The 12,332-nt window shown below is 36.9% G+C and overlaps 1 protein-coding gene across 1 annotated transcript in view; it reads left to right on the top strand.

Moving 5' to 3' along the window:
• Positions 1–3,579: 3,579 nt before the first annotated feature.
• Positions 3,580–12,332, top strand: part of usta (uronyl 2-sulfotransferase a) — a 63,686-nt gene continuing 54,933 nt past the window's right edge. The window contains exon 1 of the mRNA XM_059512662.1: positions 3,580–4,134. Within this exon, the coding sequence (XP_059368645.1) occupies positions 3,897–4,134 (238 nt within the window). The 5' untranslated portion in view covers positions 3,580–3,896. The remainder of the gene's footprint in view (positions 4,135–12,332) is intronic.

The following is a 12,332-nucleotide window of genomic DNA, read 5'->3' on the forward strand; positions in this document are numbered from 1 at the left end:
TATATTTGCAACACATTTAATCTTCCCAGTCTTTTAAACACAATATTCAACACGCATCACTTACTCGGCTGTTGCGGCATATCAAAGTTTATTACTGTATCAGTTGTATCAATTTATGTCGCCTGTCATCTTGAAAATGATACTCCTGCATATCGTGTACCTCTTATCGTACTCCGCTCTGATGCCAGTGATGCATCACACAGCTGTAATATGCCTGCTGGAGTGAAATCTGTACAGGTGTTTATTTTGGTTTTATTTTTATTTTGTTTCAGATTGCCTTGCGCTTAGACTAGGGTGTTGAAGACATTTTGAATCGTAGAAAAAGCACATGGTCTTAGCCTTAAAACACAAGAAAATCCAAACTGATAGTAACTAACTTAGAGGAGTGTTCTGACACTAGTTACATTTGCAGACTGGTGCTTTACCCAGGAGATAAAAGTGTTCAAAATTGGGAAGAAGAAATATCCAGTGAAGCATTATTTATTTTTGGCATTCAGAACACAATGACAATGTGTTTCAGGAGGAATGAGGTGTTATGGACTTAAAGTTGCTTACACGCGTCTGGTGATTCTCTCACAGATGTGTGTAAAGGCAGACAGCATCTGGCTCCTAAATGAAAACGGAGCGTGAAATGAAACATTAGCTGACGTCTGTTATGCATGACGCCATCACTGCTCACAGATTTAAAGCATTACATCACTCCAAATGAAGCACAATGAAGCAAGTTTCTCCCACAATCACTCTCAGGCTGTTTTTGATTGAGCAACTGAGGTGAAAACTCAACTCATTTCAGTACAATGCTTCTGCAAATCTTTTGGTTTTCCATTTACAAAAAGACACCAGCCATGTTTCCCTAAGGCCTTGCGGTTTTAGGAAATGGTGTTTTTGAACATTAGCTTTAGGATTGTATTTCTCCCTCATGCCATTCACTCTTTTGTATCTAACGCAGCACAATTTATAGGAAGTAATGCTCAAAGTTTTAATGAACGTTTTAAGCAGCAGAGAATCGATAAATCCCATTTTTTTATCGATCAGTTCAGTGCTTTGATAACAATGAGGCTTTTTATGTGATTAAAATCGAAAATATATTTCATGAAATGTTACTGTAAAAATGCACTTTATTAAAGAATGAAAGCTGTTTTTTGAATTCCATTGTGGAGAAAATGAGATTACAAATTTACACATATACAGTTTTTTAAGAAGTTTGTTTTCAGGTCAGATGTTGATGGTTGAGGAGAGCTGTTTAAATATCAAATCTCTGTTAAAAAATAATTATAATCACTTGTTAATTAACTACAGAACTAACCATGACCAGTTAATTATTTCAACTTAAATGATATAAAACTGGGTCTTATTTACATATATGAAATGATTAACTGAGGTTGCACATTCTGTATATGTAATCGATATTTAAATAACTTATTTTTGCTTTTACATCAAATGTAATTATTAGCTGTACTATACATCATAGAGCAATACTCTTTCACCTATAGTTAGCATGCTCCAGTGACCATTGTAAAATAAATGTATAAAAATGATTTTATCTGGTTTCAGTTCGCTAATGATTGTCTATAAAGGTTTGCTTGTGTATTTACAAACAAAAATGTCTTAAAATATTTGTCCCTTTGAGGTGTAATAAAAAAAGAATATCATACACTGACTGCTCTCCTGTACTCTGTATTTAGTCTCAAGCAGTGTTTGGAATAACGGCGTTTAAAAGAACGGCGTTAGGTAACGACGTTATTTTTTCAGTAACGGGGTAATCTAACTAATTACTTTTCCCGTCGTTACAACGCCGTTAACGTTACTGAACGTTAAATGCGGCGCGTTACTATGCATTGATTTAATATGCAATCCGAACGCAGCCCTGGCTCACACAGCGAGTGAGCAGGTGGGTTAATAACGAGATAAGCGATTATGATTGGCTAAGGCAGAGTCATGTGTTTCATGGTAGCCAATCAGAGCCAGTGTTTTTACACACGCGCCAAACACACACACAGTCACACACACACACACGCAACAGCTACACAGAGATTCAGCAGCAGGAGAAATGGCGAGTCAGGAGCAATCCGATGAAACGTTGGCTCAAGGTGGAGATATAAGCACTACTTCAAATTCATTGTAGTCAAAGGCAAGAACGTGCATGTAATGTGTGACACACGCATCTACAAAGCTATTGGCCAAAAACACTTTTCTTACAAAGAGTGCAGGATAAAACTCTTGCTGTCTGTTGGCTTGCAATAAATCTCGAAAGATATGTACGAACACCTGTCTGTTCTACTTATTTCAACTGACTTGTGAAAACTGCTAAAAAAAAATTCTTTGACATATAGCAACTTTTTTTTTTTTTTTTTTTTACGGTAACGCAAATAGTTACTTTCCCTGGTAACGAGTTACTTTTATTATAGAGTAATTCAGTTCCTAACTCAGTTACTTTTTGGAACAAGTAGTGAGTAACTATAACTAATTACCTTTTTAAAGTAACGTTCCCAACACTGGTCTCAAGTGCACACGATCCTTCATAAATCATTCTAATATTCCAAACTGGTGCTCAAGAAACATAATTAATTATCAATTTTGAAAATAGTACAGGTTTTTATGAATATAAAGTTCAAAAGATCAGTATTTACAAATTTTCTTCAAAAAAAAAAAAGCCTTTTGAACTATATTATTTTTCAGCCTGTTTGAGATCAGTGTCCTTCGGTGGACCTTTTATGTCAATGACACACCCCCAGTGATCTTATTTATTTATTTATTTTTTAACTTTATCTTCATAAAAATAAGGGGGGGGGGGCAAGGACTTCAAAATGATATAAAATTACATACCTATAGTGCATACACTTGATGCCTTATTGCATCAGTAACTGAAGTGAATCAGATCATTTATTATTAAAGTACAAATTAATTCTCTTGACAATATCAACAATACTGCGTGCAAATAAAAATACTAATGTGAGAACAAATCAGAACACAGTCTATTCTTTCTTTTACTTTAAATCTTTGTTGGCTAAAGAGAGCCTGTTTTTGCCCTTGTTCACCTCTGATTTGGCAATCAAGATCATATTCCCAGTGGGTTAAATAAAGACATCATTTCATCTGATTTAGAGTGCCTCGCTGAAATAAAAGATATTGTATTGCACTATAAATGAAACCACTGAGAGGCAGACTGCTTTTATCATTCTGACACTTACTCACTTACATGGCTGGAAGAAGCACATTTAGTTTTGCTTGTTCAAATGGTCAAAAACTGCTCAGTCATGAATTTAATTCTTGGCTGAATATTTAATTAAATAGTTTCTATCTTTGCTGTTGCTTTTAATGCCCTTTGATTCAGAATAACAGTATGACATGGAAATATGGCTCCAAATGCACAACTGTTTTTACAGACAGACAGAGATAGATAGAGCACAATAATGTTTTATCTTTTTTATTAAATGTGTGTGTTTGTGTGTGTGTGTGTGTGTGTGTGTATATATATATATATATGCATTATTTTAAAATAATTAGTGGTTTTGCTGCTAAGTGTGTGTGTGTTATAGGCCTATGATTTTTTCTCCGAGTCTTTCCCGCGTCTTCCACCTGGTGGTGCTCAGCTGCACACGGCAGCGCGTGAGTGAGTGTGAGTCCATCCTCCGGTTGAACTTTTTCCTCCAAATGCAGTAATCTGACACCGACACTAACCCCAAAAAGCAGAGGATGGATTCCCAACTTCATTCGCAATAATAGCTCAGCCAGAGCAGACGAGAAAACACGACCGAGCGGGGGGCGAACATCTGAACGCGCGTGCAGCAGTCTGTGAAGTGACTTTAGCTTTTGTTTAAATGTTGACTAAAAAGTTTTTATCTAAAGAGGCGGATGGGTGACGACCATTCTCGGCGCTTCCATGTGAGGAGACGATGAAGAATTACAGCAGCAGTCCCCGTCTAAACAACCACAGCGCGAGTCACAGCACGGGTCACAGCGCGGGTCGGAACAGCAGGAACAGATTCTGGTTGTCGGCTCTCGGGTTTCGCTTCTCTCTGCGCGATTATGGTTTCTGCATGGCCACACTGCTGCTCTTCTGTCTCGGCTCACTGTTTTACCAGCTGAACGGAGGACCCCCTAAAGTTCTGCTGGAGATCAGGCAGTATCTCGGTAAGATTCGCTCTCCTTCTTCTCGTTTTCCCAGTGTTTGGAGCCTTTTACCAACTGCTGTCTCGTCACGGCATCAGTGTCCAACATTTCCGTTGTGTGTACCGAGGCAGATGCTGAATTTGTTTGAGGTTTCTGTGCGGTTTCGTATTTAGGCGTGTTTGGACATGTTTTTTTGCGTCCTCACCTTTACGCAAACGAAAACGTGTCTGAAGTCAGACAGGTTTGGGTTGCGAAGGTGTTGGGGGATATTTACATCCGAAGAGTTCGTTTAAAGAGACAGTTTACCTAAGACTCACCCTCACAAACCTGTGGGACCACAGCGGGATGTTTGGCAAACAGTCTCAGTCACCATTAACTCTAGATGCATCTGTTTGTCCCAACAAATGAAAGTGAATGTGGACTGGGCGACTGTCATTTTAAGAAAATCTTGCAGGTTGGGAGCAGTAAGTTTAAGGAGTAGCTACATGATGACAGAATTTTCAGTCTTGATGAATGATCTTATAATAATATAGGATGAAGAACTATTTTTTTTAACAGTCTTTATGCGTTTGTCTGTTGCCTTTAAACACAAGCAGTTTTTGCCTGCTGATGTGAATTAGAGATCATGTTTCCTCTGTCAAAGTAAACCAATCCATATTAATGTTGCATCTATGTTAGTGCAACAAGCATCAACTTGTGTTTATTTCTATAGTTCTGTACAATTTGTATATTTAACACTTGTACTATAGTTTGCTGAATGTTATTCACAGGTTAGAGGCTTTGATATAAGCTTAAGTTTTGATTTAGGTTTTGGCTATATAGTCTATTTGTAGTCCATACTAGATCTGGGCTAGCTGTCATACAGGCAATAAAAGGACAACTTTTTTTATTTTTTTTATTATTGTTGAAATGTTCATAATAGGCAGATTAATAGCATGTTCCTTTGGGACAAAAGATAAATCAATCACTGGTGTAAAGTGTGATTATTTCTGCATTTAAATTGATTTATGTTGAGCTGTCAAAGGAAATGTGCAGAAAGGCTGAGAGCAAGAGAGATGCAGAGCACATGGGTCATCGTGTGCTGTCATAAAGAGAAGTCTGTGTCATTGTGTTGCTATGAATGTTACACTGTAAAAAAAACAAAGTCCTGTAAATGACTGGCAGCTATGGCTGCCAAACAAAACCCACAAAATTTGAGTAAAAATAGAAGTTTTACATTGTAAAAAAATGTCCTGTAAAAATGGTGATTGTCTGGCAGCTATGACTGCCAAACAAAAATGGTAATATTCAAGTAAAATATCATAATTGAAAAATCTGTAAAATATATATATTTTTTTTCTGTAAAACCTTTAATATACATTTCTGTAAAATTATTGTTTTTGCACTTTATTTAAATTAAGATATTTTACTTTAATTTTACGGTTTTTGTTTGGCAGCCATAGCTGCAAGTCATTTACCTTTGTTTTATGCTTTTTTTTTATACAGTGTATAGAAAATAACATTACCATGAGCAGTCAAGCGTCCATTCTGCTAGTGTGTTTTTGAAAGAGGTCGGTGCTTTTCTTATTCATTTTAATGATGTACTGTGCACATGGATCAGCCATCTATACTTACCTTCAATTCATCTATAATCTGTCAGGCCATCTTAACAATATAAAGGCTACTTTATCATATTCAACACAAATTTCTTAGGATTTTTTAATCAAAATGATCAAATCTTTGATGAAAAAACTGTTGTGCACAATCTTGCAACAGCTAAAACTAAAGAGCTTTAGTGAAAGACTTAAAACTAAAGAGCTAGGCTGTAAACATATTATTGGGATTTATAAGGTGTCAATTGAAATTAATATTTATTTAATGTAAGCAGACAATTCTGACTAGTATTTCAAATGTCAGACTTTACAGGGTTAAGTTTCCATAGCTAGAAAGATGGAAACCAGTCAGGTATTGTCTGAACATTGAACTAAAAATACGTCTTATGGGAAGTTCAACCAAACCCGAACATTGTCATCATTTACTCCCCCTCATGGTATTTTTGCCTAACATCAAATTTTTGTGCCACAGATTAAAATAATATCATATATTGTTTTAACAGCAAGAGAGTCAGTAAATAATGGCTTTATTTAAATGTTTAAAGGTGAACTATTTCTTTAAACGAATACAGCGATGCATTCTTGAGGTACACTTCAGCTTTTTCCAAGTGGCTGTTAAGTGGGTTCTTAACCACTTTCATCTGTCATCTGCTCAAGCCTCACCCTTTACCATCAACACCTTCACCGGGAGCACCCACGGTTGCCAGTCAGCTCTTAAACTCCCCCAAAACACGGTACATAGATCCAGTCTTGTCCACAGCAGTAGCTTTGTAATGTTTTGGCCACATGTGTATGTAGAGCGATCTGAATTCCTTATTTCAGCATATTTTAAACCTCAGTCTACATTCCTGAATCAAGTTAAATGGGGGACAACAGCTGACTTCCTTATGGCCGGAGCAGAAAATCAGACTGTTGACATGTCATTGGCATTGTGCGTATATATAGGGCTGGACGATTAATCGAAAAGTAATCGAAACCGAAATTCAGAACCTCTAACCAACGTAATTTTCCCATGTCGGTTATTTCGTTTTTTTTAATCCTGTTAATATACCAGCGTGTGTGTAGCCACATGACCATGCCCCGTCCAGTCAGTGGCATAAAAGCAAAACATGGAGCTGAACGCCGGTTCAACACATAGTGATGGCGCGTGAGCGGTGAGCCTTGCGTCTTAACTAAACTTTGTCAGTTGTATTTGTTTTATGGTTTGGACATTCAAGTGATTAGATGATCGGATGTGTATTCTATCGAGCTACCATGTTCGCGCTAGGGCTGTCAAAAATAATTGAATTTCGAATATTTGTAGAATTAAAAAAAAAAGAAGAATCCACATTTGAATGCAAAAATGTTGCATTCGAATTGTAGGTGTCCGTTAAGGAGGCAGCTTTAGGCCCGCCCCGGGTATACTTCACATTCCGCGTTCTGTTCCGTCTCACACAGCTTCATCCGGACAGCTTTCTGAAGGCGGACGAGCTCGACGAGCAGTATCACTTCTGTATCACTCCGCGTGCAGGCTCTTTTTGAGACCGCGTGGACGGATGCACGGCTGTCCGCGAGCCCTCTTGATGATGAAAATTACATAATGCGGACGGTGCGCTGATGCGGATGGTCGAATTATACTTTGGCCTTTATCAGTGGCGCAAGAGATGCGATGACAATATAAAAGTGTCATTGCATTAGAATGTTTTTGTTAACCTATACAGTTGAAGCAACTAGATGCAGCGCTGCAATGTTAAATCAAAATATTGCGGAAAAAGAGAATGTGGAGAAGATCTTGTTTACATCAAAACTGAAACCAAGCCATTCACACAGAACGCATATTTCACGCATTTTCTAGAGAGGGACGTCTTTTATTACCCTTGCACTCGCGGGTTCCGTTTTTTTTTCAAAAACATATCTTGTGACTTTATGGTGGGTTTTCCCCATCCTACTGCCTCTCATGTTTAAATGAAAAATGTACTCTGTGTTATTGGCTTTCACCCCTTTGAATTAAATTATGCATGCACACATGTTGCTGTTTTGTTTATAGTTCTTTAAGCTACTTAATTATAATTGGTTTATAAACATTATTTTAAATATTATGCACTTTTTTCACCGTCATATTTTCTTATGCATTAGTAATATTTTGCCCAATGCGCCCTCTTGTGGCCTCAGAAGAGAAGCCACAAGCTTTTCTTCACCCTAACTAAAAATATGCATTATAAATTCGAATATAATTCGAATTTGGATAATATTTAATTGCAAATTCGAATTTAGTTTTTCAGCCATTTTGACAGCCCTAGTTCGCACAGCTGCATTGTGGCACGAACACTTATATAAACAGTAGCTGTGAAGATCGCTCGCACAGAGGAACCCAGAAACTAGTTGTCAGTGCTGTCCTGTGATTTATCACTAAAGTAGCTAGAATCTCAAAACTTATTATAGCATATTTTTCTACTTTTGAAGGAACTAGGCTATTTGCAAACCACAGCTTCACAATAATATAGAGACGGTATGACTAATTCACACACACAATCACTCGTACTGGTACTGTGCTAATTTATCTTTATCTGATCTTTATTTATCTCTTATACCGAGCAATAATCTGTAAGAAATTTTACAAACATAGATAAAATAACTGCTGATAGTGTGCTATGATGTCAAATCGCTCTTTCAATAGGAAAAAATATCTCACCTTTAATAGTCAATCATATTTACAGTACAAACCTTGTCAGTCAACTATGAGGGCAAAAAAACGAAACAGAAACAAAATAATCGTTCATTAATCGTAATCAAGGTAAAATGTTCAATTAATCGAGGTTTTGATTTTAGGCCATACTCGTCCAGCCCTACGTATATACATGGCAAAATTTTGCAGAGTAGATGTGGTGTATTCTGGATGTATTGTGGGAAATGATTGAATAAATGAACTATGGCCAGCCAAGGATGTGCTACGCTCATAAAGCCAGGCAAAGGAAAACAGCTATTCTCTGCTGGAGAGTACACAGAGTAATATTTGTTTTGCCCACAGAAACACACTCTTTCTTCAATCTTCAATTTCAGTGTGCTTCATTAGCATGAAGAACTCCACAATGGTCTTGCCAGAGCATTTGCAGCTGTATAGAACGAGAAATGATAATCAAATAGTTAAAAAACAGTTCAAATAATCGAGTCATCTTAACAAAATAAACGAACATATAATGAAATAATGCAATAGTGGGTAAAGACGTAATATTGCTTGAACAAGTCATTAAGAAAGAATGAAGAATATGACTGATTGTGCCAAAACAGTGATAATGAGCTTGTGTTTAGTGATGGAGACACAGACTCCAGTCAGATCACTCACTGACCCTCATACTGTGGTGACGGACTCATGCTGGCACTGTCCTTATTAGTGTTCCCCTCATAAGACACAGTTTCATTGTTTAGTACATTATTAAATGTGTGGTGCATCAGTGTATCTAATTTCATGATCAACTTTCCCGGATATCTGTGTATTTTGTCAGACAGCGCAGTTCTGTCTGCACTGTAAAAAGTGAATCATGAGTCTTGTAATTTTCATTAAAAAAATTAAGGTGATAATTAAAAATAATGTGTGCATTTCATTAAAGAAATTATGATTCAGTGTTGTATAGAAAAGAATGAGGACTTTTTACTAATAAAACCAAGATATGCGTTTTCCTCATTTTTTTAAGGAGACTTAAGCAGTTTTGGTGCTTGAATTGGGGAACTGATTAAACTAAAATAATTAAGGAAAGAAGGCTGCCTATTTATTTTAAGAGAATTAGCTCAGTTTTGCAGTTTTATTTTAGAGGTGACTGTTAGTTCCCAGCATTCTTTGCATATGGCTGGATATGGAGAGTAAATTTTGAAACTAAATGCTACTTTATATTTTTGGGTGAAAGGAAGCATCTATTAATGTTTAATGTTCAATGTTCAGTTACATTTGACATTTGTAAGAGTTTCTGTAACATTGAAGTTTCCATTGCACAGTGCAATCGTTACCACTGTGCTGAAGAGTAGAGCTTGTGGGTATGGATACTACTCTTCTAAGGCATTAAACTTTGTTTAATGAGCAGTAGCTTTGTTAGTGCTAGTGCAGTACTTTCCAGTATTTCTCAAGTATTTTCCTACTTGAGGTGATTGGCTGTATACAGTCTTGTAAATTTATAAAATAACAAAATACAAACAGTCCTCATTTAAAATCACAGACTTTTGAGAATAAACTTAAAATAAATGAGCACATTTCCCTAATTATATAAAATGTATTGTGTCATAGATTAATTTAGGAGATTTCACATGATTTATTCAGGTGGATGACATTAAAAAAATCAAGCCTGAAAAACTATTCAAAAATATTATGTGTAATATTGTTACCTTAATTTTTTTAAGTAAATAGCTCATTAGATTTTTTACAGTGTGGGCTCTTGGGTTTGGTTTGATGGCAGTTTGGACACCGTTTGTCTACATGTCTCTTATGCTCACCCAGTCTGCATTTCTTTGTTCAAAATTGAAGTAAAAACAGTAAAATTGTGGAATATTAATATAATACCCTTTTTCACTTGAATATATTTTAAAATGTATTTGTTCTTATAATTAAAAGGCAGAATTTTCAACTTATTATCAAATATGTTGCTTATTATTTCAAAAGAACAGCACTTGTTTGAAATCGAAATCTTAAAAAAAATGATCTCTTTACTTTCACTTTTGATAAATGTAATGCATCCTTGCTGAATATAATTTTGTAATTTCTTCAAAAAATAATGTAATGACCCCAAACTTTTGAATGGTGGTGTAAATGGTTTTTGTTGTGTTTGTAATTTGACAGTATTGTTCTGGTCCACAGTATCAGTGATGGTGGTTAGCAGGTGTTAGTGAAATGTCAGGGCATTTTCAGGACTTAAACTCCAGACCGGAGAGAGAAAGATAGAGAGAGAGAGGGGACTGGTATGCAGTGTATTAGTGGGGGTCACTGAGTCTCTCTTTCTTACTTTGGAAGCAGGAGGATGAGCATCTGTCCTGTTTACTTTAATAGCAGGTGTTACTTTTGGCTGGGCTGTGATTCCGTGTGTGTACACTAAAGCGAACATGCGTGTGTTAAGTCACTCTCTTGGACAGTGCTCAAGTGCAGTGCTGTTATGTAGCACGAATAGTGTAAGGAAGTTCAAGATGTTAAGTCTTTACACTCCAGTGGGACACAGCTTTTTTCAGATCAGAAGTTGAAGTTGAGTGTTTGTGCATGTGCATGTGTTTATACACTACAGTACTGTTTGGGGTAATTTGTTTATTTCTTTTTTTCCAAGATATTTATTCAGCAAGGATTGGCAAATGTGTCTTGAGCACCAATCACCATATTAGAATGATTTCTGAATGATAGTGTGACACTGAAGACTGCAGTAAGGATTGCTGAAAATTGAACGTCTGAAATTAATTGCATTTTAAAATAGGGGGTCAATCTTAATTGTCTCTGGTTATTAAGGATTAAGGCCAAGACACACCAAGCTGACTTCAATGAACTAGCGGTGATGAAAGCTGACGGTGTTGTCGCCTCGCGTTGGCAGCGTAGAACCAAAAAGCTGCGCTCGAACACACCGCACAGACGGCAAACTAACACGTGCGTTCTGCGCATGCAGAAGGGCACCTAAGTCGCGTCATTGCCGGCCCGAGATTCGAACCCACAACCCTAGGGTTAGGAGTCAAACTCTTTAACCACTAGGCCACGACTTCCCCAAATGTAAACAAAGAGGCACTTGCTTACCATTTTGAATATCAGTAAAGTTGATAACTTTAATCATTTTAAGCGGCTCATGTTATGACATTCGCAAATTAGAATGATTGGGAAAGATCACGTAACATTTAAAAAAAGCCTTCTGTCTGTACCGCCATCATTTATGTGCTTGTTTTTATCACTTACTCTTTAATTCTGACTTGTTCACCAAACTCAACATCCAATCAGAGTTCTCACTCTCGTGGGCAAACTGCCATCGACGTGAGCCCGGTGGGAGGCGACTAATGGAACGCACCAAACAAACCAGCCCGACCATCACTTGACCGTGTCCTGGCCTTTAGAGTGGAATATTAGAAGGCCACAGACACGCTCGTAAAAACTCTTAAAGAGATGAACTTGATCTTCTTTGATTTATTGTAGGTAAGCCATCCTGCTCGTAAAGGTCTCCTCTCCTGAACAGTTTGAACTATAGACCAATTGCATTTATATGACCTTTAAGGAGGGAGAAACTCAAAAGAGATTCATTGAAATGCTTCTGTCTGTCAGAGCCACGGTCTAACAATGAGCTCAAATGGTCATCTATGGATCTTCTGTTTCTAAACTCATGGATTTATGGGAGTTGACTGGATTTTGAAAAATAAGACACATTGAATGCAAAATTATAAAAAAAACTTTAAAAAAAATGGTTTACAAACATGTCATCTAATATTTTCATTTTGTATAGCCAAAGTATCCACAATGTAACCTTTTTTTCTCAACCTTTATTCCGTTGAATGCCTCTCTTTCTGAATGTTTCCACTGTTCAAAAGCATGCCTTGACCGATTTACTGGACCAATTTAGAGGAAGAAAAAAAAACTACTTGAGACGAAGCTATAGGAGCCACACGTTAAGAGTTTAGCCATATGCATATGACAGTCACATT

This window comes from Carassius carassius, chromosome 27, assembly GCF_963082965.1.
Source record: "Carassius carassius chromosome 27, fCarCar2.1, whole genome shotgun sequence".
NCBI classification, from domain to species: Eukaryota; Metazoa; Chordata; class Actinopteri; order Cypriniformes; family Cyprinidae; genus Carassius; species Carassius carassius.